At 53.8% G+C, this 26,648-nt stretch overlaps 2 protein-coding genes across 2 annotated transcripts in view; one reads left to right on the plus strand and one right to left on the minus strand.

Moving 5' to 3' along the window:
• CATSPERD (cation channel sperm associated auxiliary subunit delta) overlaps window positions 1–22,700 on the plus strand; it is a 47,288-nt gene extending 24,588 nt beyond the window's left edge. The window contains exons 12-23 of the mRNA XM_048226631.2: window positions 1,339–1,515; window positions 5,370–5,483; window positions 6,176–6,265; window positions 7,045–7,103; window positions 10,138–10,216; window positions 11,766–11,818; window positions 13,583–13,657; window positions 14,143–14,271; window positions 16,011–16,194; window positions 20,959–21,116; window positions 22,278–22,475; window positions 22,637–22,700. Coding sequence (XP_048082588.1) covers window positions 1,339–1,515; window positions 5,370–5,483; window positions 6,176–6,265; window positions 7,045–7,103; window positions 10,138–10,216; window positions 11,766–11,818; window positions 13,583–13,657; window positions 14,143–14,271; window positions 16,011–16,194; window positions 20,959–21,116; window positions 22,278–22,475; window positions 22,637–22,700 — 1,380 coding nt within the window. The remainder of the gene's footprint in view (window positions 1–1,338; window positions 1,516–5,369; window positions 5,484–6,175; window positions 6,266–7,044; window positions 7,104–10,137; window positions 10,217–11,765; window positions 11,819–13,582; window positions 13,658–14,142; window positions 14,272–16,010; window positions 16,195–20,958; window positions 21,117–22,277; window positions 22,476–22,636) is intronic.
• A 1,572-nt stretch (window positions 22,701–24,272) lies between these two features.
• PRR22 (proline rich 22) lies at window positions 24,273–26,609 on the minus strand. Its single transcript, XM_026481174.4, has 3 exons — window positions 26,012–26,609; window positions 25,846–25,908; window positions 24,273–25,451 (listed from the first exon to the last, which is right to left on the minus strand). The coding sequence occupies exons 1-3, from the start codon at window positions 26,139–26,141 to the stop codon at window positions 24,307–24,309; spliced, it is 1,338 nt and encodes a 445-aa protein (XP_026336959.1). The 5' UTR covers window positions 26,142–26,609; the 3' UTR covers window positions 24,273–24,306.
• Window positions 26,610–26,648: the final 39 nt, after the last annotated feature.

A 26,648-nucleotide genomic window follows, 5' to 3' on the forward strand; every position in this document is an offset into this window, starting at 1 on the left:
CACAACAACAGCAGCTAAAACTTACTGAGCACTCAGAACATGCCAGGTGCTGGTCTGAGGGTTTTCCGTCTGCACCTCATTTAATCCCAACCATCATCTTTTTTTTTTTTTTTAAGATTTTATTTATTGGGGTGCCTGGGTGGCTCAGTCGTTGGGCGTCTGCCTTCGGCTCAGGTCATGATCCCGGGATCCCAGGGTTGGGCCCCACATCAGTCTTCTCCCTCTCCCACTCCCCCTGCTTATGTTCCCTCTCTTGCTTTGTCTCTCTCTGACAAATAAATAAATAAAATCTATTTATTTGTCAGAGAGAGAGAGCATGGCAGGGCAGAGAGGAGCAGAGGGAGAGGGAGAAGCAGGCTCCCCACAGAGCAAGGATTCCTGACTCGGGACCCAGTTGCAGGATCCCAGGATCATGACCTGAGCCAAAGGCAGATGCCCAACCGACTGAGCCACCCAGGCGTCCCAATCCCAAACAGCATCTTAAGAAGTGGAACCTTAGCGGGCCCTGGCTGGCTCAGTCGGAAAGTGTGTGACTCTTGATCTCGGGGTCGTGAGTTTGAGCCCAATCTCTTGGGCATAGAGATTACTAAAAATAAACAAATATAAACTTAAAAAAAAAACCAGAAAGAAAAGAAGTAGAGCTTTAAATTGTCCCCATTGGACAGATGGAAAAACTGAGGCACAGACAGGTAGGAAGTGGTGGTAGGGAGGGGTCATTTCACATTACCTTATACATCATGCCTGCCTGGCTCTATTTCATCCTCACCAAGCCCCAGGAAGGAGATCATAATGTCCAACTTTTACAAGGGAGGAAAAACTGAAGTTCAAGTTCCCCTCTTTCCTAAGGCCCTGTAACTCAGCAGCAGCCATGCCAGAAAAGTCCGCCAAGTGTGCTGATCCCTATGTCAGTGCTTTTTGCTGTTTGGGCTGCAGGCACCATAGTTCCAGAAGGCTGCCCGGCATTGGAATAGGATAGGATGAGGAATAGGACTGTCTCCTTGAAGGCTTCGGGGTGACATTCTGACAACCAGGGCATTTTCTGGGTGAGGGTCTGTAGCTTCCGTCCCAACTCTCCAGAGCGGTCCAGGACCTGTGCATAAGTTTAGACTTCGTTCCCGCCTATCCTCTCTGGTGAGGAAAGACAGCGTTTCCATTTTTAATCACCAAGGAATGAATGAAGCTGGAAAGTAGGTATTTTCACAAAGTGTACTGGTGACTTTGGTTGTTTGTTTGTTTGTTTGTTTGGTCTACCTGCTTTAAATCTGAAGTGTAAGATAAAATTGGTGTCCTCAAAAAAGACTTAGAATGACCTGATCTCTGAAATCGCTTTCTGCTTAGTTTGCAGGCCAAAACATCTGGTCCCAAGAGGCAGCCCTGATGTTCACTGATGTGGGGAGAGTGGAAATACTGACCCCGCTCCCCGATTCGGTGTTTCCAGCTTTCGATTTCCAGAAGTGCCCCGTGAACATCCAGGCGATTCTCATGGATCCCCAACTCCGAGTTGACGTTTGCAAAGTATGTGATCACCACTGTTTGGATCAATGGTCCAGGCACTCTTCCTAAAAAAGACAAATCTCACAGACCCAGAGTTGGGCATTTGTCACCAGCCCCACACCCAAGAGCTCTAAGGAAGGTTGGAAATATGGGACGAACAGTTCCACTTCAATTTCACATAAACAACCAAATTTGGCAACCAGCCACCACTGCCCCCAAAGGCTGGCGCCCTCTCCTTATACGGGTTTCATGCCTCTTCTTTCAGATACAAACATACATCACTTTAGTAGACGCTCTTTGTAACCAGGAAGCCAGCCGAGAATAAAGCAACGACGCGCTTGCCAGGGCTGCTCCCTCCTCAAGGAGTCAAACGAACCGTCAGTGTTCTACAGGCTCTTAGGAGAGCTCTGGAGAGGGAGATTCGATTGGGCCCAAGGCTTCCACTAAGCCGTGGGGGTCGGCCTTGACCCCCCCCCCGCTATGTGGGCTGATCAAAGCGGGGGGGGGGGGATTATAGAAATACGGAAACATGGATGCATCAATTTTGATTCGTTATTCTGCGAGTAACAAAAAGTCTAAATCGAATGGGTTTAAGCTGCAAAAGCAACTGGTGGCTCATGCAGCCAAAAAGTCTGAAGGGGGAAGACCTCAGGCGAGGCTTGATTCAGTAACTCAGGTCATGCCAGCAAGGAGCAGGCTCCTGTCCATCTCTCCATTCTGCCTGCCCGGGGTGTTCCATGCTTCATCCTGAAGATCCATCCAGATGCCTCTGAGAGGCCCTGGATTCTCCTATCATGGCCTCGAGCTGGCAGGTGCAGACGGGCAGCCTCACACAGTATCCAGGCAAGAGAGAGGGCCTTCCATCAGAGTTCTGCAGAAGCCAAGAGACAGCCCCGCCCCTGCCAGTGTCTCCCGCACCTCATTGGCTCAGAGGGAATGCACGCCCACTCCCACACCAATCACATGGCTGGAGGTGAGCCAATGAGAGTCCACTCCTTCGGACAGTAACGAGGTCAGTCCACCAGGCCATCTGCCCAAGGATGTGCAAAGGGCCCGTCTGCCAAAGGAGACTGAGGATACCCTGGGGAAGAGGGACGAGCCGCTGGACAGAAGTAGTACAGTATCTTCTTGGGGCCCCTCCTGAAGCCACTCTCACAGACCCTGGCAATCACATGGTCAGAAGTGCGGGAGAATGCCATTTCTTTTATTTTTAATTTTAAACTGTTCCCAGTTTTCTTGAGTTGTAACTATTTGTTTATTGAAATATGTTTATTGGCATTATAATACTGTATTCCCTTAAGGCGGACAGCACAATGGTTTGATGTATACATTGCAAAATGATCACAATTACTCTAGTTAACGTCCATCACTTACGTAATTACAAATTGTGTTTTTCTAGTGATGAGAACTTCTACGATCTCCTCTCTTAGCGCTTCCAAACACGCACTGCAGTATTGTTAACTGTGACACCCCCGGGACCAATTTATCTTATAACTGAACGTTTGTACCTTTTGAACAACTTCACCCATTTTGCTCACCTCTATCCCCCACTGCCGGCAACCGCCAATCTGTTTTCAGTATCTATGAGTTTGGCTTTTTAATTTTTATTTTATTTTTTTCAAGATTTTATTTATTTATTTGAGAGAGAGAGAGCACAAGCAAGGAGAGTAGCAGAGGGAGAAGCAGGCTCCCTACTGAGCAGGGGGCTCGATGCGGCACCCAATCCCAGGACCCTGAGATCATGACCTGAGCCGAAGGCAGATGCTTAACTGAGGAAGCCACCCAGGCATCCCCATATCACATATTTTAATCCATTCATCTGTTCATGGCCACGTAGGTTGTTTTCATATCTTGGCCACTGTGAAAAATGCTGCAATAAACATGGAGGCGACAATATCTCTTTAAGATGGTGATTTCATTTCCTATGGATACACACCCAGAAGTGGGATTGCTGGGTCGTAGGGTAGCTCTATTTTTAATTTTTTGAGGAACCCCTGTACTGTTTTCCAGCACCAATTTGCATTCCCAGGGAAATGCCATCTCTGGGTTGGTCCTGTCCAGCAACCTCATCCCATCTCTCAATGCTCCGAAATCCACAGAATCAGAAATAAGGTCAGTGCTGTGCTCCGTGGAGCCCGGGCTGACTCGCTGTTATGTCTCTGCCAGGCCACTTCCCTTCTGAAGGGCCACAGAAAAATCACAGAAAGATTTTAGGGGGTCCATTTCCAAATGGCCTTTGAATCCATGCCCTTTAGTGATACGAGGGGAAAAAGGTATTTGTGCCATACACGGAGTATATCAATTGATTGAAATATCCTTTTGTGAAACGATGGTGCTGATAGATGAGAGTGTTTTTTTCTTGTTTTCTTCACTTGCCACGATAAAATATCCATCCCCAGCTACGGGGATTTTCTTGTGGGCGCTTGAAATCCCATGTCTGGAAATTGCCGGTCTTAGACACACGTGGAGGAGAAAAGGAGAGAGGGTGAGAGCGAGCAGTAGTAAGGCTTTTGGGCAAATGTTTGGCCCCTTGAACTCTTCTGAGGAAGATGGCTGTGCCACTAGCGAGTAGTTCTCCCAAATCGCACAAAAACGACAACAAAAAACGAAACACCCAAAACAGCAACTACTGGCATAACGAAAATCCACGGATGATGGGGCGCCTGGCTGGCTCAGTCGAAAGAGCGTGAGACTCTTGGTCTTGGGGTTGAGTTCGAGCCCCACGTTGGGGTGTACAGCCTACTAAAACAAAAACAAAAACAAAACTAAAACAAACACAAAAAAACCCATGGATGAAAGCTGGGACAACTGGTTGGATAATATGAGTCCTCAGGGATATAAATAAGTAGCTGAATAAATAAAAGGAGCGGAGACACATTCCATTCCCCCTGCAGAAGAACCTGAGTAATGTACCTACATAATCGCCCTCCCGGAGGAGAAGTTTAACCCCCGCCTGAGGGTGGACTGGTCTTAGTCACACGCTCACAGGGAACAGTCTGGAAAGGGTAGTGGAGAAACCTGGCAGGCACCATCGACATCGGTCAGTCCCGTAGCTAGGGCAGGATGCCCCAGCTTCTCTTGGTCGTTTCTCCACCCCAGACCTGGAATCAGCCACTTTTCCAAGAAGCAACTCATTGGCTACCTTCCTAGGATGGCAGGAAACCAGTCCGTCTCCTTGAAAATGGGGGAAATAAAAGGCAAGATGCAAACATTTATCCCATCTTCCCTTCCAACTGTTCTACTGGGTCAGCTACAAGTAGGAGGGGGAAAGTGTCTATAAAATTCTCCCAGCAAATTCGTGAAAACAAAATGATAGAATATCGTCTTGTGGCAACCCCACAGCAAAACAGAGAGACAGCCAGTCCTAGGTGCTGCTGACGGAAGATCAACCACCTGTTGAGTCTTGTCATCGCGATCCAACCACCGGTCTACCAGAACCTCAGAGCCCAGAGGAACACGCCCGCCTGCGCCAGGAAAACTAGACTGGGGATCTACAGGTCCAGTGGCCTGGGCGCTTCAAAGATGAATAAAATGAAAAGAAGGGGATGAGGGGGAGCCTGGGGACTGAAAGAGACTTAGAACAAAGTTGGAAAATGGGCAGGACCAAGTCCCATCCCCTAGGAATGCTCACACGGCAAAAGTCAGGTAGGGGGGGCTCTTCTGGAGAGAGGAGGGCCTGCAATGGGGTGACGGGGTGGACCTCGAGCGTCTTCTGGGGGCTGCAGGATCTAGCGGGGAAGACAGTGGCATGAGTGACAGACTGGAAAGTTCCATCCCTAGGGGAGACCACGGAAGGCCTCCCACCTGCTTGCCAGTTCTGCTTTGGCAACAGGAGCTTGGTTTAATTCATGGATCTATTTGGCGTTTCCACCTAGGCCGAACTTCTGCAAGGAGACTTTGACAACAAAATGTACAGCATTGATATGAACAGCAAATTGGAGCTGACCGCTCTGATGATACCGCGGCCAGGCATGTCCCTGGTCCCACTGGTAAGGCCACCTCCTGCATTTGACAGGCACTCCTGAGACGGGGCACTCCCCAGCGTCCCAGGCTCTGAAAGTCCCCTGATATCCCACAGGGAGAGACCTCGCTCATGAGGCTTCATAGACATGCCCTGTCCTGCTCCTCAATGAGCCTCTGCCTGTCTGGCCTCCTTTCTGGGGGCCTCTGCTCCTTGTTCTCCACCCTTCTCTGGGCTGCCCCCTGCTTCCAATGAGCTCCTCTCTCTCTTAGCCCAGCCAGAGCCCGACTCATGCCTTCCCTCAGGCAGCAGGAGGTGCTCGAGAGAGAGTGGGTATCCCCCAACCTGAAACCCAAATGTCCAAGCCTGGACTCTTGGGTACAAGTAATAAAGCTGAAAATGGGGAGCCAATTAAAGCAAGGCCATGGGACAAAGTCCAGCCACCAGGACCAGCGCCTGCAAGGGGACGCCAGGCCATACACTGGGGCCAGGTCTGAACCTCCAGACTGTCTGCAGCACGGGGCTCAGCAGCCACAGCTGGGGGGTAGATGAGGTGGGGCGCATTTGGGGGTTGGAGGACCCCCGCCTTTGCAGAGCAAGCACGGTTTTCAGTGTGAAGGTGCACGGGGGTCCCCAGTGGATGAGAGCCCCCAGTGGTACCCCTACGTGCTTGCTGGCCCAGGACATCTGTGTGTGTTTCTCATCCTGGGCCCCTGCCAGGCGATGGTGAGCAACCCCCACTCCCTGGGCCTGCAGGCCGTCATCTATGAGGCCGGCTACACTTACGACGGGAACGTCAAACACAGACTGGTGAGCTGCGCCCCTGCCCCAGCCCCAGGCGCGTGTGATGAAGGGCACAGCCTGAATGGCGCCCAGCCAGCTCCGGGATCCTTCAGGCGCTCCACGGCCTGATCTTCCTCCCCCCTTGCTTCCTTGCACACGGCGGGTAAGGCGCTGGAGAATCCCGAGAGGGCACAGCCCTGCCCCTCCCCCCAGGCAGGCAGCAGTCGCCCAGACTAGTGAGGTCATTAAGCTGTCACAGGGGATAAGCACAGAAGCCATGGCAGAGAGCCTAACACAGCCCTGTGGAAATGTGGGTGGTTGGGTAAAATGAGGCATCAGGAGGGGGATGAACTAGGGGGACCAGGAGGGACTTGGCCAAATAGGAGTCTGGGGGATCCGTAGGGCCAAGCCAGGCCACATGGTTGCACTATTGGTTTTGCGCTTGACCCCGGAAGCCTAGGGTGGAGTTGGGAGGTTTCGATGGGAAGGGGCAAGGCATCAGTCTGCCACAACAGAGCCTTTGACCAGTCCTTGCCACCTTCTAAAGAAGAGGGGAACAAAGTCACCCCTCACTAGGTCCCCCAGACAAAGGCAGCAAGGAAATGCAGGAGCTTGGGGTGGTCATTTCCATGAGCTTCTAGAAGCCTCTCGCCAGTTGGACAATTAGAATCAGGGGGGGGCTAGACACTTTCCCAGCTCCCCTTCCCAAGGTCCCGTCCTACCTCCATCTCCCCTGATCCCCGTCTGTGTGCGGCCCCAGGCTGTCCCACTGTCGCAAATGTGCCCATTTGCTCTTGATTCCACAGAACATTTCCCTGAGGCAGCAGCACCACTGGGGCAGAGCCGACCCCAATTTCACCTCCAGGTATGTGACCAGAGTGGGGGAGGGGTGGCCCAGGCTATCTATGGGGTTCCCTTAACAGGATCTGGGAACACAGGGCCAAGATCCAGACTTAGCCCCTCCAAAGAAGGTAAGGCCAGAATGATTGAAAACACTTTCTAGGTGGTGGGTTCCTCAAAAAATTAAGCCTAGAATTACTATATGATTCAGCAACCCCAGTTCTAGGTCTACACCCGAAAGAATGGGAAGCAGGGACTCAAACAGACACTTGCACACCCACGTTCATAGCAGCATGATTCGCAGTCACCAAAACGTGGAAGCCAGCCCCATGTCCACACACAGATGAGTGCACGAACACAGTGGGGTCCGTCCACACAATGGGAAATGAGCCTTAGAAAGGAAGGGATCCTGACACCTGCCACAACGTGGACAAACCTTGAGGACACAGTGCCCAGTGAAAGAAGCCAGTCACAGAAGAACACATCCTGCAGGATTCCACTCCCGAGAGGTCCCCAGAGTATATATTTCAACAGCAAGTTTTAATTCTAGATCTAGCATTTTGTACCACGGTATGGTATAACTGAAATTTGCTAAGAAAGTAGAAGTTAAATATTCTCACCACCCCCCAAACAAAGGTAGATATGTAAGATGATGGATGTGTTAATTAACTCCATGCTTACAGCAAATAATTACATTGTGTACCTTAATGATCTTATAATTTATTTATCAGTTATACCTCAGTAAAGCTGAAAAACATTAATGAAAAGTAAAAAAAAAAGTACGTTGAATGTTATTAATATAGAATATATGTCCCTCTCTCATACGTATGCTGAATTTATTTAAAAATCACTCAATTTTTGTATATACTTGGCCATTAGAAACATCAATCAGGATCTCCCAGGAGAGATTTTCAGACCACATGTGCAGACTTTAATCCGACAAAACTAGAATTGAACGGCCAGAAAGCAAAACCAGTAATAAAAAGCCCCTTTTCTTGGAAATTAAGAGACACTTTTCTAAATAACCCTTGAATCTTAGAATCCATGGAACACAGCTAAAAGATACTCAGAGGAAAATGTGTACCCTGAGCACTTTTATTACTAGGGGGAAAGATGGACTAAGGATGCACGAACTAAATATTTAACTTAAAGAACTAGGGGAACCACAAAAAGAAGGGAATTAACAATGATACCATCTGAAATATATTAAACAGAGGGCAAAAGACAGTATCAAGTCACAATGAGACATAGGCTGGTTCTTCAGAAGACCAGTACACTAGGTGAGACCCTGCAAATCTAACAAAGGAGGAGAGAGAGAGAATTGAAATGAACATTGGGAATGGAAAATGAAAAGTATGGACACAGAACCTGTGAAAAGAATAATGGGAGGGACTTCCTCAAACTAAAAAGGTCCTTCGCATTGAAGGAAACCATCGACAAAGTGAAAAGGCGACCTGCTGACTGGGAGAAGATACTGGGACTGATCTCCACACTATGAAAAGAACACACACCACTAAATAACAGCAACAACATCCGATTAAAAAATGGGCAGAAGATCTGAATAGACACTTTTCCAGAGAAGACATCCAGATGGCCAACGGTACATGAAAAGACACTCAACGTCACTGATCATCAGGGAAATACAAATCAAAACCGCCTCACACCTGTCAGAAAGGCTAAAATCAACAATACAGGAAACAACAGGTGTTGGCGAGGATGCAGAGAAAGGGGAGCCCTCTTGCACCGTGGGGATGCAAACTGGTGCAGCCACTCTGGAAAACAGTATGGAGTTTTCTCCAAAAGTTAAACGTAGACCCACCATACAATCTAGTAATTCCACTTCTGGATATTTATTTGAAGAAAACAAAAACATTAATTCAAAAAGGTACATGCACCCCTATGTTTATAGCAGCATTAATTAGAGTAGCCGAATTATGGAAGCAATCTAAGTGTCCCTCTGTGGAGGGATGGGCAAAAAAGATGGGGTATATATGTACGATGGCATATTACTCAGCCCTAAGAGGAATGCAATCTTGCCATCTGTGATGACATGGATGGATCTTGAGGGCATGATACTAAGTGAAATAAGTCAGACAGAGAGAGACGAATATCATATGACTTCACTTACATGTGAAATCTAAAAAACAAAACAAATGAACAAATAAAACAAAACAAAACCAGACTCATAGATGCAGAGAAAAGACTGATGGTAGCCAGAGGAGAGGGGGGTTGGAGAGTGGGCAAAACAGGTGAAGGGGATCAAGAGGTACAAACTACCCATTAAAAAATAAATAAGTCACGGGGATGTAGTGTACAGCATGGGGAATATAGTCAATAATATTGTACTTTGTATGGTGACAGTGACAGATGGTAACTAGGATTATGATGGTGATCATTTTGCAATGCATAGAAACCTCAAATAACTATGTCATACACCTGAAACAAATACGGTATTGTATTTCAATTATGCTTCAGTGAAAAACAGAATAAGAAAACATTATATGTAGCTTGGAGATAATGAAATTGGGTGTCAGATGTTGTTTTCAATAAGTTATTATACGTAAATTAACAAAACTGACTCAAGAAGAGGTAGACACTCAAGGGAGGGTGGGGCCACCATGTGTGAGCAGACGTTCTCGGTCACTATCCTGGAACAAATGGCTGAGGGGATGGATGAACAGACAGATGAATGGACAGATGGACAAATGGAGGGATGGATGGATAATGGATGGATGGATGGATGGATGGATGCATGCATGCATGCATAAATAAATTGATGGGTCTGTGATTATTTTTAACACTGGCGCAATTTTTTTTTAAGATTTTTTTTTTAATTTGAGAGAGAGAGAGTGCATGAGCAAGGGGGAGGAGGCAGAGGGAGAGGGAGAAGCAGACTCCCCACTGAGCAGAGAGCCTGACATGGGGCTTGATCCTAGGACCTTGAGATCATGACCTGAGCCAAAGGCAGACACATAACCATCTGAGCCACCCAGGCGCCCCAACGCTGATGCTATTTGTGAAACAGGTATGAAATACCACACATTCCTGTTGCCTTGCAGCATAAAGAGACCCACAGGATCTACCATCACTCTGGACATAGCCAACAAGGAAATTTCGTGTGTGGACCTCAAGCCACTGGTATGTCCCAAATTTTTGCTGTCCCATATTCTTTGTTGTTAGTGTTAAGAATAATGGCAGTGTGGGGAGTATGGCACCTGGGGGGCTCAGTTGGTTAAGCGTCTGACTCTTGGTTTCAGCTCAGGTCTTGTTCTCAGGGTCGTGAGTTCAAGCCCCGCTTTGGGCTCCACGCTGGGTGTGGAGCCCACTTAAAAAAAATAAAAGAAAAAAATAAAAGAATAATGGCAGTGGGCCTCATCTGTCTTTTCCTTGAGGGCTGGCTGAGCCCATGCCCAGGGTCTGAAAATGAAGGTGATCCCGTCCCAATTGCCAGGGTCACTCCCTTTCCTCCTGACAGCATCCCCCAGGGCTGCCCCTGATGACTCACCGTCCTCGGAGGAGATGCATGCATGGAAGTCTCATTCCTTGTTGGATATCCCCAGAACAGGTCTCACCAACTCTGGTAACAGCATTTCTTGGTGCTCCAACACAACGGAAAACAATATACATCCACACGGAAACCTGTACACAAGTATTCATAGGGGCATTATTCCTAATAGTCAAAAGGTAGAAGCAACCCAGATGTCTACAGATGGGTGAATTAATAAACACAATAGGGCCCATCCTCACACTGGAATATAATCCAGCCTTAAAAGAAAGGACATCCTGACACCTGCCACGACGTGGCCAGACCCTGAGGACACTGGGCTCAGCGAGAGGAGCCAGACCCAGAAGGACACATCCCGCAGGACCCCACTCCCAGGAGGTCCCCAGGAGTCCCATCCACACAGACAGAGAGGAGGTGGTGGGAGCCAGGGTTGGGGCAGGGGGTGGGGAGTCCGTGCTTCCCGGGAACAGAGTCTCCAGGTGGGGGAGATGGAAAGTTCTGGAGACGGAGGGTGGGGTTGGCTGCACGACTGTGTGAGTGTGCTTCATGCCGCGGGGCTGTGCACTTAGAGATGGTTAATATGGTGAGTTTCATGTTGTATATTCTATACCACAGTTTTTGTAAAATTGATACAAATCTTGGATTCTGTTCCATGGTAAATCCGGGTTCGCCTTAACATAAAGCTCTTTTTCAAACACCAAAAGTTTCTCTTATGCTTCTTAGACTCCTTTTCGTATCTCTGAGGATGCCACCGTACCCCAGGTTGAGAAGCATGTCCCTAAGACTCTCAGGCTCACCCCAAATAGCTTTTTCTCTTTTCTCCTTTCTGTTTGTTTATTGAAGCCCATTCATTCATTCGTTTGTTCATTCATTCATTCATTCTCCTCCCCTGTCTTCTATATGCCAAGTATTATCCTGCATTTATAAATTGGTTTCTGGTTAGAGCTAAGACGTAGGCCGGTGATGGGAGGCGCTTAGGCTTACCCCATAGCTCTGGTGGGCTCTTAGGGCTTGAGCTCCAGGGGCCAAGCCTGGCTGCAGTGACTCCCAGGAGCCTGGGTCATCGTGTCAGGATCCGGGCACATCATGTCCAGTCTCTCCTGGGTGTGACTTTTTGCTGGGGCTGGGCCATCAGTGGCTCTCACCGACCCAGGTCAGCATCCCTGCCTCTCTCCTCCGCAGACAGCACTCATTTCCGTGGGTTGCGACCAGGAGAAAAAGATCGTCATTCAGAAGTAAGTGTGCTGCTGTCAGGGTGAGGGGTGGGGACGGACAAGCGTGGTCACAACTGCTTCACGATGGTTGAAGTCAGGGGACGTTATTCTGTCTACTTTTGTGTATATTTGACATTTCCATAATAAATAGTCAAATAAGGACTACGAACGGGTTAAGTTGGTGTTTCTGGCACAGTGACCTCCCCTCGTTTATCAATTGGTGACGCTTACCTTTTTTCCTGTTCCCTAATCTGTTTGTGTGTTCTCTTTTCTTTTATGAGTCCCTGAAGTCTTCATTTTGGTTAAAATTGCTGAGGGTTTTTAGTTTTAATTGGTTGCGGAAATTTTGGGGAACTTGGCCTCCACTATCCATAGTTACTCCCAGGGAATGCAGCCATGAGAATCCAATTTAAAAAAGAAAAAAGCCAGAAGATCGGCCAAACTGCCATCCTTTTCCCATTCAGGCAGTGGTGTGCTGATAACTGTGTTAACAATTGGTTCTGGGTGGAGGCCCTGAATCCAAGCACGGCCCAATTCCTGTGGTGTGAATCCGCCCGCCCCGTCGATTTTTAAGCACGAACGCTGGCCGGCAAAATTCCAGAACATTTAACGCTTGGCTCTAGGATTAGTCGGGGCTAGCTTCAGTGCCCCACAGCTCAAGGGCAACAATAAACTCAGGCGATGATTTTACCACATTTCCCGCAAATGGAAACATTTTGTTGAATCAATAAATTATATATTTAGGACATGTGTGCAGGATACAGTTTTTAAACAATATACAAAGAGCTTCTGCCAGAAAGAGAGTGGGGTAAGATATTTGCCACATGTGTAACCAACAAAGGACTTGCATCCAGACTTTATAAAGAATTCCTACAACTTAATAATTTTTTAAAAAGACATTTTTTTTAAAAAGGGCAAAAGTCTTGAACAGGCACTTCTGAAAAAGAAACAAGAAAGAAATCCACATGGCTGGTAAACATGAAAAAGTGCTGGAAAGGTGGCCAACCTCACTTAAAAGGGAAAAGAAAATGAAAACTTTTCTTAGAGGCCATTATTCACCCACCAGCGTGGGAAAATTTACAGAGCGTGGCCAATGCAGCGTGGCAAGTGCTGGTCAGCGTGGGGAGCCCCTGGCGGCCTCCAGAACGCACTGACGTCGCTGGTAGGTAGATGCGTTTTTCAGCTGCTTTAGAAAGCACATCTTTGACCCAGCAATTCCAATCATGCACTTGGACATTGGCAAGGTTCCAGAATGTTCTCAGCAGTATTATTCCTAATAGCTGCCAGCTGGAAGCAAGCCAGCTTGAATCTATCGACAAGAGGATGGACGGACAGGTGCGGTGGCTGCATGCAACGGACGACCCCAGCCGTGAAAACCACGGAGGCAGAATTGCCTGGACGGGTTGTACAAACAAGGATGTGGAACAGAAGGTGCAAAAAACACACAACATGATTCTAGTCTTTAAAACCCCAAATCAGGCAGAAATACACCACGTTGCCTAAGGAGGCATGCCCGGATGGTGACACCACAAAGAAAATCCAGGAAATGATTGTCTCAAGAGTCCAGACACCCAGCGCCTAGGTCTGGGCCTCTGACAATCATTCTCCCACAGGAATTTGGGCTCCTTGGAGATTCTGGGCAGGGAAAATGCAAGCCAAGCCTGGAAGTAAGACAGGTCTCAAAAATGAAGCCAGCGGGGGTATACGTGTCCAAGGGAAGAATTCGAGATTCTTTGGGTGCTGCATGGGGGCAGGGAGCTTCTCACCACCTTTTGTCGCTCACAGCGAAATCTCAGCCTGTCACCACGGCATCCTCGACCCCGTGGGCCTTCAGGACAATTACAGCTACGTCATCGAGAGGTGAGCCTGACATTTCCCTTCAGGGCATTCCTCCCGTGACTGCCCCCCGGGCGCCAAAGGCAAATCGGAAATCATTTTTAGATTGATATCTGGACAGTAGGGAATCTGAGGTGGGGAGGGGACAGGTGGGGGGGGCTGGGTCTGCAGGGAGCCAGTACGATGTGGCAGGGCCCCCGGCCCAGGCCTGCCCACCTACCAGGCTACCCTTCCGCCATCTTGCCAGCCTCCCACCTGCTCTTGGATCCTGAGCACCTGCTCACCTGAGCAAGCAGAGGTAGCCAGACACCATCAGCCAAGGCAGGAGGGGGTGAGGGCCAGGGTGACCCTCTGTGCATGCGGCTGGTCCCGAGTGCCACCGAGCAGGCATGGGGTGAGACTTGGCCCTTCTTGGCACCCAGGCACAGGGAGCCTCCGACCCCCAGCATAGGAACACACACACCACGGCCCCTCAGATACAAGCCCCCACCCCACCTGTCTCTGCCTAGGGAAGCCTACGACCCCAACTTCCAGGGGCAGAAGGCCAGTGAGGATCTGGTGGTGGACTACCAGTACGAGAAGCTGGGCTGCCCCCACCTCGTCTACTACAACACCCCGTGGAAGCCCGTGGTGGAACTGTAAGACCCCAGGAGGGCCCTTCACGCACCCCATTACCTCCGATAGCACTCCCTCCTCCCTGCTGCCTTCCCCACCCCTCTCTGCACAACCAGGGCCCCTCCCGGCCCTGCCCCTGCTGTGCCCTCGCCATGCAATGCCTGTTTTCTTTTTTTTTTTTAAGATTTATTTATTTTAGAGAGAGAGAGAGCGCGTACAAGTGGGGGAGGGGCAGAGGAGAGAGAATCTCAAGCAGACTCTGCACTGAGCGTGGCAACCCGACACAGGGCTCGATCTCATGAGATCGTGACCTGAGCCAAAAGCAAGGGTCGGACCCCCAACTGACTGAGCCACCCAGGCGCCCCCTCTTCCTGCAATGTCTTACCTCACGCAGCCATAACAAAATATCACCGACTAGGGGCTTAGATGACAGACGCTGATTTTCTCACGGTCCTGGAGGCCGGAGGTCCAAGGTCAGAGTGCCGGCAGGGCTGGTTTCACTGAGGCTCCCTCCTTGGCTTACGGGCGACCACCTTCTGCCTGTGTCCTCCGGTGGCGGAGGGAGCGAGCACAGCCATGCTTCTCCCCCCCTCCCGTGGGATCAGGGCCCACCCTTACAACCTCACTCAGCCTCAGCTACCTCTTTAAAGGCCCCAAGTCCAAACACAGTCATATGGGGAGCTAGGGCTTCCCCACGGGAGTCTGGGGACGCGGCTTAGCCCACGGCTCTCATTTTGCTCCCCCATCCGTGGACTCTGCTGCCTTCCTTCGTCACAGCCCCTGCACACCCACCATGCGTGGCTTCTGCACTGTCGTGGGTGGTCGACCCGTGGGGGCCAGAACCACACCACCCCAGGGGGGAGCTACCTCCCTGAAGCCCCAGACCGGCCCCGCCCGGTGGAAAAGCTCCATCCTTCCGCGCGCCCAGTCGGAGTGCTCCGAGTGTGGCCGGTGCACCTGAGGAACTGGCTTTTTCCATTTTACTTAATGATGATTGTTTTAAACAAGCACGTGTCGGCCAGCGGCTCAGCTCTGTGCCCTGCAGACCATCTGAGTCAGTGGCAGTGGGCGGACTTCACGGTGGCAGGAACCCGCTTACACTTGAAAACAGGCAGGGTCATTAGGACGTCCTGTCTCAGCTCCCCATGGCCCTAATCCCATGTGCCGGCGAGACTGTGGGCAGGGCACACAGGACCGAGCCCCAAACTCAGGGCGGCCATATGGGGGGATGCAAGCCCAGAAGGAAAGAGACCAGTCAGAGGAGGGGCATAAGCAGGAGACCAGTCAGAGGAGGGGCATAAGCAGGAGACCACAAACTGCCCCCAAAACGATGATTTTAGAACAACCCAAATCAACAGCCCTAAATATATCCCTTTGGAATGGTGGCAGATGTCATCAGAGAGATGTCAGAGGACAAGTGTGAAGGGTTTTATTTGTGTATTGGTTTACTTGCTTGTTAACTAATTCATCCATTTCTTTACAAGTGATAGTGTTTGGCCATAGACCCTCCCGTCAGTTTCTTCCAGTCTCTGCTTCTCAGAGAGACCTTGTGGCCACCCGGCAGGAGACAGGGCCCGTGCCCCCCAGCTCCCCACCCTCCCTTGTCCCACCTGCTGCTGCTTCCCTCCACCAAGTGTCAGCCTGGTGAGGTGGGGGGGCACCCCGTTCCTTGCTGCCGCTGCCGCCCCCAGCACAGCCTCAGCACACCTCGGGACTGCCGCATCCCCGCCCCTTGCAGCCCAGTCCTACACCTGTGTCCTAGGTGGCGGGAAGGAAAGTTCCAGGAGGTTATCAAGGCAGAGTTCGTCCTGCTGGAGGTGCACGGGCTGTTCACGTACACGTACTCCCTGACAGCCCAGACGGCGCTCTGCCGAGCCCAGCCCCAGAATTGGACCTCCATCATGGAGAACGCCGGCGACAAGTGGCCCTTCGCCTGGGACCGAGAGGTAGCATTCCCTCTTTTTCCAAAACAGGTCCGAACAATGCGCTGTTGGCCAGCGGTCAGACGGGTCTGACTGGTCATGCTGGGGTGTGTTGGGGGGGCTGTCTCAGTGCACGGGGGGCTGCTGTAACAGCATACGCTGGATGGCTTATGACAGTAGGCATTTATGTCTCATGCTGCTGGAGGCTGGGAGTCCCAGTTCAAGGCTCGCTGACCACTGTCCTCTCCGCACGTCTTCACAGGGCAGAAGGCATAAAGGCAATCATCCCATTCATGGGAGCTCCACCCTCATGACCTGAGCCCCCCCCATCATCTGTGGGGTAGGGTTCAGCGTAGGGATGGGGGGGGGACACAAGCCTTCAGTCCACAGAAAGGGGGTGGGGGGTGGAATGCACACGATGACCCCTGGGGCCCTGGGGCTGCATCTGGGAGTGTGAGGCTAGCAAGTCCTTCGGGAATCTTTCCCACCAGAGCTGGCCAAACAATCGGGGATGTCAGCACCAAGGCGCTGGGCCTTGGTGGGGGGGGGGGGGGAATTCTCATAATGCGCAAAATTCCAGAACCATCCAAATGCCTATCACTACTGAGGCTGATTAAATTCATGGTCTCTCTGGCCGCGGGAGCGTTTCTATAGTGCACACGGGTTCGTACGCAACGGAGAAATAAGGGCATGGTGTCCGTGTAAGGAAGAGCTCCCGCGGGGCCTCCTTCGAGCCTTCTGGCGGACAGGTTGTGGCTATTCAGTCTCTCAAAGCCAAGGGCGCGGACGCGACGCAACGCAGCGCAGCAACGCCGCCAATAGGTGGCGCTCGCTCCCCACACCTGAAGCCGATCCCGGGCGCAGACACTTGGCTCCTGTATTTGCGCTTCCTTTACCAGCCGGCACCTTCCAAGCTTTCTCACGCTCCCTCTGTCTGAGTTTGATCATTTATTTTGTTACTGACGATGCGCTTACTTTTTTTTTTCCCCCACTCTGAGGTGAAATTCACCTAAACTATAACCAACCCTTTTAAAGTTGCACGCGTTTGCTGCGCAAGCCCCACGTCCCTGATCTTTTTTTTTAAGAGAAAGCCACATATATGTGATTTGCGTTTATTATTTTCCGACTGTGTCCATAAGGAGTATGCATTCCTCTTGTTAGTGCTGTCATTCAAAGTAGCATGCGAGCATGCGTTTAGGAGATTGTCCCAGTACTTCCCCCGCCCGCCCATCAGTCCCAGTGAGTGGCAATTTGTAGGATGTGAAGGTTTTTCTATCATGGAGCCACAATGCCTGGATTTTCAGCACAGTCACTGGATGGGCTGTTCGACGGCCACTCGGCCACTGAAACCCACAAAGTGGAGTTAGCTACGTCAATATATACGGGGCTTTAGGCTAAGCAACTGTCTCCTTTGTTCGTTTCACATGGTCTGTATATGACCCAGCTTTTTAATTTTTTTTACTCCCAGAGCCTTTTTTTTTTTTTTTTTAAGTAGGCTCCATGCCCAGCCTGGAGCCCAGCATAGTGCTTGAACTCACAACCCTGAGATCAAGACCTGAGCTGAAACCAAGAGTCGGATGCTTAACTGACTGAGCCACCCAGGCGCACCCTGAAGGATTTTTTTTTTTTTTAAGTAAGCTCTACACCCAGCGTGGGGCTCAAACTCATGACTCTGGGATCAAGAGTCGCATGCTCTACTGAGTGACCTAGTCAGGTGCCCCACACCCCTTTTAAAAATTAAGGATTTGTAAACGTGTTTTCAATTGGGGTAAAATACGCACAACATAAAAGGTACCACTGTGAGCATTTTAAGCGGCACGAAGCACACTCAGGCCATCGTGCAGCCACCCCACCCTCCATCTCCAGAACGTTCCGTCTCTCCACACGGAGACTCTGTCCCCAGGAAGCACGGACTCCCCACCCCCTGCCCCTGCCCTGGCCCCCACCAGCTCCTCCCTGTCTGTGTGGACGGGACTCCTCTGGGGACCTCCTGGGGGTGGGGTCCTGCGGGATGTGTCCTTCTGGGTCTGGCTGCTCTCGCTGAGCCCGGTGTCCTCGGGGTCCGTCCACATCGTGGCTGGTGTCAGGGTCCCTACCTTTTTAAGGCTGAATGACATTCCACTGGATGGACAGACACCATTCATTCTCCTGTCAGTGGACACTGGGATTGTCCACATCTTGGGCAGTGTGGCTAATTAATGCTGCTATGAACACAGATACGCAAACATCTCCTTGAGACCCTCACTTCAGTTCTCCAGTGTCTCTTCTTAGAAGCGCACTAATCTCTCCCTCAGGACCTCATCCAAACCTAATTACCTCCTAGAAGCCCCACCTCCAAATTCCAACCCTTTGTGGGCTACGGTTTCAACATATGAATGTGGGGGGGGGGCACGTTCAATGCCTAACGGGCAAAACAACAGGGCCTGGTGCGGGACTGGATGATGCGGGAGGAAAAGGGAAATGTCAAGCCTTGAACACGTGGGCGGACCCCGGGGCCATTTCCATCACAGGGATGAAGCAGGCAGCGGAAGGGAATGCAGCGCTCTAGCGGCATGCGGGAAACTCAGAGGTGCCACAGAGGAGCCCAGTGGCTAGCGAAACCCAAGGAGACGCCAGAGGACAAGTCGGGGCTGGCGTGGGTTTGAGAACCAGCTCTGTTGGTGTGCTGACTTAAGGTTGTGTCTGCCAAGGAAGCCAGGGGAAGGAGCAGAGCGGCTGGAGGGCTGTGCTGGCGGGGGCGGGGGGGGGGGCTCCTCAGCAGGGTTGTCTCTTGCAGTTCTGCACCTCAGACCCGAGGCAGGGACATCCAGCTGGCGGGTCCAAGAAGATTCTGTCCTGTGCGGGGCTTCTGTTAGCCCAGAGCTGGGTTGTCCATGTGCTTTTTCTCTCCCCAGCACGGTAGCCTGGGCTCCTTTACAACAATGGCCTCGGGGTTCCAAGGGCGGAAGGTTCCAGACCCCCGAAGTCCCAGACCCAGGACCCTCCCACGTTCTACTGGTCAGAAGCAGATTGCAGAGTCCACCAGACCCCACCTCCTGATAGGAAGAGCTGTGTCTACACAGGGGAGGAGGCATAGAGAGCAGCTGCCTCTTAAGGTCACGTAACCGCGCTGCACGGGGTCGGTGCTCCCAGGTGCCTCAGCCGCTGTCCCACTGAGGGGCGCGGGCCATTTCCAGTCTCACTTCCATCCACCCGCATGCGTCCCTTGTCCTGTGGAGCTGCCTGCAGGCAGGGAAGGGCTGGCTGGGTTATAGGCTACACACACGTGCAATCTGGGCAGATGCCACGAAGGTCCCCTCCGTGGGCTGTTGCCACAAGCCTCCCACCACGCACCTGCCTCCACGGCACACCAGCCAGGTGTACCATCCCGGCACGAATTTGTCCATTTTCGTGCGCCTGCCTCCGGCTGGGGGCCGGGTTCCGTGTCTTTTCCTGTTTGAGGGCCACCTTCGCTTCTTTGTCCTGTCGTTCATGTTCACAGCCTGTGCCCCTGTTCCTACTGGGATTTCAGATGCTCCTTGCTTTTCAAGAGCTCTTTATAGAGCTGAGAGATTAACCAACCCTTTCTTGCAGTACAGTTTGTAAATGCCTCCCTCGGATTGTCTTTGATGTCTTTGGGGTTTTTGCTGATGCCCTGCAAAAGGAGCCCTTCATTTTTTTATATTGCTGGGCTCACCATCATTTTGACTTTCTTGCTTTTCCATTTTCTTCTGTTTACAAGGCCAGCCCCTCTCCCTTCTGGGTCCACCAGCAAATAAGGCAGAAGAGCAAAGTATTGGGCTCAGGGAGGCAGCATGATGTGCTGGTTAAAGGCCAGCAGTTGAGTTCTAGGATATTCCCCCTTTGTGTGAAATCCTGGGATCTGGAGACGGGGCAGAGAAGCTGCTGCCACCACCTGACCACTTCCTGACGCCACGACCGTATTCGGTGGCCGCACCAGCAAGAAGCCCCAGGAAGCTGGCTCTGTCTCCTCTCGACCTTCAGATTTCCTGGGTGTATCAGTTAACTAGGGCTCCCATAACAAAACCACCCCACGCCGGGCAGCTTCAACGCCAGGGACAGATCCTTTCCTGGTTCTAGAGGCCCGACGTCTGAGATCGAGGTGTTGGCAAGGTTGGCTTCTTCTGAGAGTGAGCGAGAATCTGTTCCAGGCTCTCCCGGCCTCTGGTGGTTTGCTGGTCATCGCTGGCATTCTTTGGCTTGTAGACCTACACCCCACTTTCTGCTTCTGTCTATACGCGATGTTCTCCCTGGGCACGTCTGTGTCAAATTTCCCCTTTTTATAAGGACACGAGACCTATTGGATCAAGGCACCCTAACGACCTCATTTTAGCTGGGTCACCTGAAAAAACCCGATCTCTGAATAAGGTCACATTTTGAGGCCCTGGGGATTAGGACTCCAGCCTATGACGGGCTGTGGGTTCGGGGGGACGCCTCGGCCCATAACACCAAGAGTACTTGAAACTGTCAGCGTCTGCTTCACACCCGGACTCAGGGCTGTGAGGGATTCTGGCGAGCAGAGCGGCTAAGCCTGCAGTCCCTGCAGCATGGGAAGGCCCGGACACCGTAGGGCAGGATAAAGGCTGAACAGCCACCCACAGTGTCCCGCGCGAAGGTCACGAGCCACCTGCCCACCAGGCACTTGGCCCTGGGCTCACCCCCCCTCCCATGGGTGTTTGGTGAGAAGTGTTGCAGGTTGGGCCCTGCATGCAGTGGGGGTGCATTTGTGGGCCTGGCACGGCCCAGCCCAGCCCCTGGAGCCAGTGGGCATGCCTCTGTCCTCCCCAGAACTACGTGAGCTGCCACGACCCCGACAACGATGCCCCCTTGAGATGGCCAAATGTCCCGTATCAGATCTTGGGAGGTCCGACGGCAAACAAGGTCATTTTTGACCAAAGGAATGGAATCTACGTCTTCTACGTCTCTATCGTGGATCCATACTACAGGTGAGCCGGGGTGGATCGCCCTGTGCCAGGCTTCTTGGGGGATGGCTGGCTCTCCTGGGGCAGGTCACACACACGCAAGGGACCCACTTTTCTCCTTCCCCTTGGCGGGTCCTGCATAAGCGTCAATTTTCCCAGCAGCCCAGACTCTCCCTGGGAAGAGTGATAGTTTAAGTTCTAGCTGACATTTGTTCACTCACTAAATGAGTCCTCATTCCAAGCCCGTGCTGGATGCTGGGGAAACAGCAATGGCCCGCAGCTGCATCCCTCTCAAGCCCCATCTCATTGGTGGTGGGCATGAGCAACTCTTAAATCTCCAGGGATCTTGCAAGCCAATTGTCTTTCCCTTGGTAGCCTGAAATCAGCCACGGCGGGAGAATTTACACCATGGGATTCGGCACACCCTACAAATTCAGCCTTTCCCCTTAGAGCTGGTAGTTGAATATTTACCACCCACGTGTGCAAAGAGGCTTCTAGGTGTGCTGGCCTAGATTACCAACATCTCCCACTGTGGGGGTGCGTATGGGACAATAACCTTCCCCCCCATCATCCATCCCCCACAGTCCACCCCCAAAGCACATGGAGACCCTACCTTCCCTTGAGACCCCACACTCTGACCTAGTGGGGCCCACTCTGGGATGGCCATGGGTGGAAGGCACGGGGTAGCATATCCAGAGGAGAGAGAGGACTATCTTTGGCCCCGGCAGCTCCTCTCTCCGCACCGTGCTTCCAGTGAGTTCTTCTATACCCTGGGTCCCCTCTCTTGGGATGCCCTTCCCTCCCGGCTTGCTACATCCTGCTGCTCCCTGCCTGCCTCATGGATGCCTGTGTCCCATCATGCCCACCCTCTGCTTCCACTTGGCAATGGGATGGGTGGTTTGTCTCTCTAGACCGAGCCTGGGCATGGAGTCAGGAAGACACCTTGTCCCCAGAGGAGGGGGTACCACAGGGAATCTTGAGGGGGGGGGACAGGGCTGTTGCCAGCAGACAGAGGACAGCAGACTCAGACTGGAGAAGAGTTGAAATGGACAGAACTGGAACCCGGCGTCCCAACTCACCACCGGGGCCCAGCGCTCCTATCTGTGGGTTTTAATACATCTACTGGGCTGAAGGGCAGGGCCCCAGGGACAGCAGCCCATGGCCTCTCTCCAACTGCCCCTGCAGCTACTGTCACTTGCACACCACCTTCAGCGTCTACGTGTACGGGGCCTTCCCCCTGTCCATCATCCCGGCGGCGGTCACCATCATCCCGCTCATGGTGGCCATGCTGCTGTCCGTGTGGTTGGCCTACGCCATCCCCAAGCTGCTGCACACCGAGAAGGGCCTCAGGTTCAAGGGCTTCTGGATTCATCTGTGCAGGAGGTGCCGGAAGGCTTGTACGTGTTTCCGAGGCAGGTCCTGAGCGCGCCGGGGGAGCCCAGAGTGGTCTCAGAGCGTTCTATAAACCAGCCGGCGGCCGTGCGTGTGCAGCGTGTTCCGAGCGTGTTCTGTCCCCCTGCCCCCGCCTCCGCCGCCTCCCGCAGGCCGCAGCTCCTCTGCACCGGGACCGGGGCAGCCCGGATCCTCGACGGGTCGTGGCTGAAATGAGGGAGCTGAGCACCCAGCGGAGTGCGAGGCGATCCTCTGAAAGGCCTAGCACACAGCCCCCTGTCCCGCTGGAGAAATGGGGGGTCTGTGCAAGGCAGTGACCAGTTGAGGTTCCATTTCTGGGGTATAAACCCTCACGTGTGTACAAACACGTACGCGCATGTCCTGCTACATACACGGAGAAACGTTGGGAAGCGTGGGTTTCATGTGCACACGTAGAAACGTGGATGCGTGCACACGCGCACAGGGCTGTTTCGTGGTGTGTGTATACACGCATGTGCGTACGTGCCTCGTGCACACACACCCAGACCTGTGTGTTTACTAGGACACGAACGTTGTGTACGCGTACACACATTGACAGACGTGCATACCTGTGCACACACATATAGCTAACACGTATACACGTGCACACGTGTCTACACACATGTGTGCACGTGCACATGTGTGCACGCATATACCACGTCCACGGCTATGCGTATTCTCCCTAGCCATCCAGTGGGGGTCCCTCCCCACACACCACCTCTAACTCCAGGTGGCATGGGCTGGCCATCTCATCCAAAGGGAGAACTTGGGTGGTCCCGTGAGTTTCCTGATTCTTAGGTTAAAAAAATTATATTCCACGGTCCGCTTCATGGTCCAGTCCCATCTCAGTCTAGTGGTGGAAAGCCGTGACCCGCAGACCGCGCAGGGAGCCGTGACCCCGCCCTCCCTGCGAGCGTGTCCCCAGCCACCCTCCCCGTTAGGCTGACAGCTAACATTCATGTTGACCTTCAAGGAAACCAAGCCCATTCTCCGACGTCCTTCGCCAGGGCCTTCCCTTCACCAAGCGCACTTGGCTTTAGTCTCAAAAATACCCCCAACGTGGCTGTGGGGAGAGGCGGCTCAGCAGGCAGCGGAGGGCAGTGGGCTCCAGGCTTCTCCATCCAGGCACAGAACAGGGCCGGGCAGGGGCAGGGGCGGACTCTGCCTCCGTCTCTCCCCGCAGCTCTGGAATGAGCGTGCAGGGAGGCAAGCCCGGCAGGCTCCTGGCGCGGTGCCTGGCAGATGGGAGGTGCCGGGGTTCCGGCTACAGAATCTGCCTCCCCACACCCAGCCACCCCCGGGGCTACCCCAGCACAGCGTGACCATGAAGGCCCTGGAAACCTGGCCCAGGGTCTGGGGCAGGACGGCCCCTTCCTCCTCTGCAGGGGGAGAGAGGCAGGTTGGGATGGGGGCGGTGGGGAGGGTAGGCCTCATCTCCAGGCCATTTTCTGCCCCTCTCTGGGCAACCCTTGCCCCACCAAACACCTGGGCAAAAGATCCCTACAGTGCAGTCTGGACAGTGTCTCCCCACCTTCCAGAAGCCCCCCGTCTCTGCTGGCTGACTCCAATTTTCCGGGGCTTGGAGAGAAGGGATTTCGAATTCCCCGTGACCAGAGGGCTCCCTGGCTCAGCTCTGGAAGCCCAGCACCCAGGAAGTGCTGAGGGCCTGCCGGGCCTTCCCATGTGACCCCGGGCCGGCTGCGATGGGCGGAGGAGGGGACCGTACTCCACGTCCAGCCTCAGCCTGCTGTCCCCAGGCCCCGATGCCACCAAGCTGATAGCCAGCTGAGAGGTCAAATCCATTTTAATGGGGGGTGGCTCCCAGGTCCTGCCTGGGCCCCGAGGGGGCGGAGCTGGCCGGGCCTGCAGCCTGCTTGCCCTTGCCTCCCTGCCTCCCCTTCTTGGCGGACGAGGTGCCAGCCTTCCTCTTGCTGGGAAGCTCAGGTCGCACCGTGGGGGCCACAGTGTTGGCAGCTGGGGGCCCTGGGCGGGGCGGTGGATCCTCCTCCAGGGCCTTGAAGTTGAAAAAGTAGTCCACGTGGGACACGGTGTCCAGGATCTCTGGCACGCTGTAGTCAAAGGACAGCAGTTCGTCCGGCAGGTGCAGCGAGCGGATGTCGCTGGACGAGTCGTCCCCGCCGCCCCCGCTGTCCGGCAGGGCTGGCCCAGGGGCCTTGCACGGGGACCCCTCGGGCTCAGCATTGCCCGGCAAGCAGTCGAAGAGCTTCATGGCATCTTCCAGAAGCACCTTCTCAGGCAGCACGAAGGCCCTGGCTGCCTCGGGGGTTCTGGCCTCGTCCGCCCCCAGTGGGGCTGCCTCTGCCTCAGCCACCTTGGGCTCCCCAGGGCCTGGCGGGTACAGCAGGGCCGGCCCGGCCCCCCCACCCTGCAGCTCCTTGGACGGGAAGGCCAGGGGCTCGCCGGGCCCGTGGAACTGACTGAGGCGGCCCTTGAGGTGGCCATAGGCGCCTGGGGGCAGCGAGGCCTCAGTGGGGAGCGTGATGAGCAGGGGAGGTAGTTTGTTCTCCTTGGGGACAGGCGGCGGTGGCGGAGGTGGCGGCGGCAGGGCTGGCCCCAAGCTCTCCTTGAGCAGGGGTGGAGGCAGCTCCATGTAGGCGGGGGGTCCCCCATCCCCCACAAAGCCCAGAGCCTCTGGCCCAGACCCCTCGGGCGGGAAGTAGGGCAGGAGGTACTGCGGACCCCCGGGCAGCGGCTGGTAGTGCGGGTACGGTGGGGGCGCAGGGGCGGGCACCGGGGCCTTGAGGTACTGCTGGGGCTCTAGGAGGTAGGTGCCTGGCGAGGCAGGGCCCCCAGCTGGACCCCTGGGGGGTCCCCCCCCGCCCACCGCCGTCAGCTTGTACAGGGACGACTGGCCGAAGTCGGTGGTGGCCCACTCAATTCGGTAGATGCGGGGGTCAAAGAAGCACCCGCAGGGCGCCATCTGGAAACCTGCAGGCCAGGGAGGGGCAGCCCTGAGAGCAGCTCTGGGACCCGCCTGGGGGAAGGAGTACAGGGTGGAGGGGGTGAGGGGCACGGCCCAAACCTTGGGGACCCATCTGTGGGAAAGGCGATAGAGACCTGGCTTGGGGGTCCATCTGAGTCATGGGGAGACAGATCCTGACTTTGAGGACCCATTTGAGAGCCAGGGGCCTGGGGCATCATTCTGGGGACCTGTCTGGGGAATGGGGGGCACAGGCTTTGCCCTTAAAGGCCTACTTGAGGAACCAGAGACATAGGCCTTAGCTTTTGAGGGCCACCTGGGGCCAGGGGCATGGGCAAGATAGGCCCCGACCCCTCCAACCCACCCCCGGGTCCTCATCAAGGGTCGGGGGGAGGCTGGTACCTGCCGGAGGGGCTGGAAACACCTCTTTCTCCGGGTTTGGGGGCTGATACAGGTTGGAGGAACCTGTGGACAAAAGGAGGTGGCTGGGTGGGGCCCTGAGCCCTGGTCCCCCACCTCGTCGGGCACCCCGACTCCCGCCTCACACCCGATACCCTCTGACTCATACCCACAGCAGGAAGAGGCTCTGCGCAGGCAGGAGCGGGCTGGCTGCCTGGCCCCTCGGTGCCATCCAGGCCCCGGGGGCTGAAGCCTTCTGGGGGAGCTGTAGGCGCATAGAAGGGTTTGGGGTGCTGCATGGGGAGGCAGGGGGCCCGGCCTGGGCAGGCCAGGAGGGCAGCAGGTGGGAGCACAGGTGGCCCACCCGGAGAACAGGCTCAGAGTCCTGCCGAGTTCTGTTTGCCTGGTTACTCCGGGCGGCGGCGGGTTCCAGGCTGCGGCCCGCCCACTGGTCGGGATTCCGGGTATCGGGGAGGTGGGGGGGTGGGCAGAGGGCAGATGGAGAAACCAAGGCAGCCAGAGACAGGCCCCACAAAGGGCGGGGCAGACCCTGGACTCAGTCTGCTGCCTTCCACCTTTGCCAGCCATGCTCTGGGCAACTCTAGGGCTCTTTCCTCCAGGCAGCCTGCCTTGATCCACACCCACGTAGGTCAAGGCCTCTGCCTCACAGGCTCTAGTGGTTTCTTTGTGGGTAAGGCGTCTCTGGGCAGCCATAGTGCCAGCACAGGGCTGGGCCCATGCGAGTGGCTGGGAGACCCTTATCAATGAGAATGGAGAAGTAACAGCTGGGGACAGGGTCAGCCCAG

This window comes from Ursus arctos, unplaced genomic scaffold (genome assembly GCF_023065955.2).
Source record: "Ursus arctos isolate Adak ecotype North America unplaced genomic scaffold, UrsArc2.0 scaffold_14, whole genome shotgun sequence".
Taxonomy (NCBI): Eukaryota; Metazoa; Chordata; class Mammalia; order Carnivora; family Ursidae; genus Ursus; species Ursus arctos.

Coding starts and splice junctions, on each gene's coding strand:
- PRR22 (XM_026481174.4), bottom strand. CDS start 26,141: ATGCAGCACCCCAAACCCTTCTATGCGCCTACAGCTCCCCCAGAAGGC. Junction 25,909..26,011: donor AGAGCCTCTTCCTGCTGTGG/GTATGAGTCAGA, acceptor TTTTGTCCACAG/GTTCCTCCAACCTGTATCAG. Junction 25,452..25,845: donor GTTTCCAGCCCCTCCGGCAG/GTACCAGCCTCC, acceptor CCTGGCCTGCAG/GTTTCCAGATGGCGCCCTGC.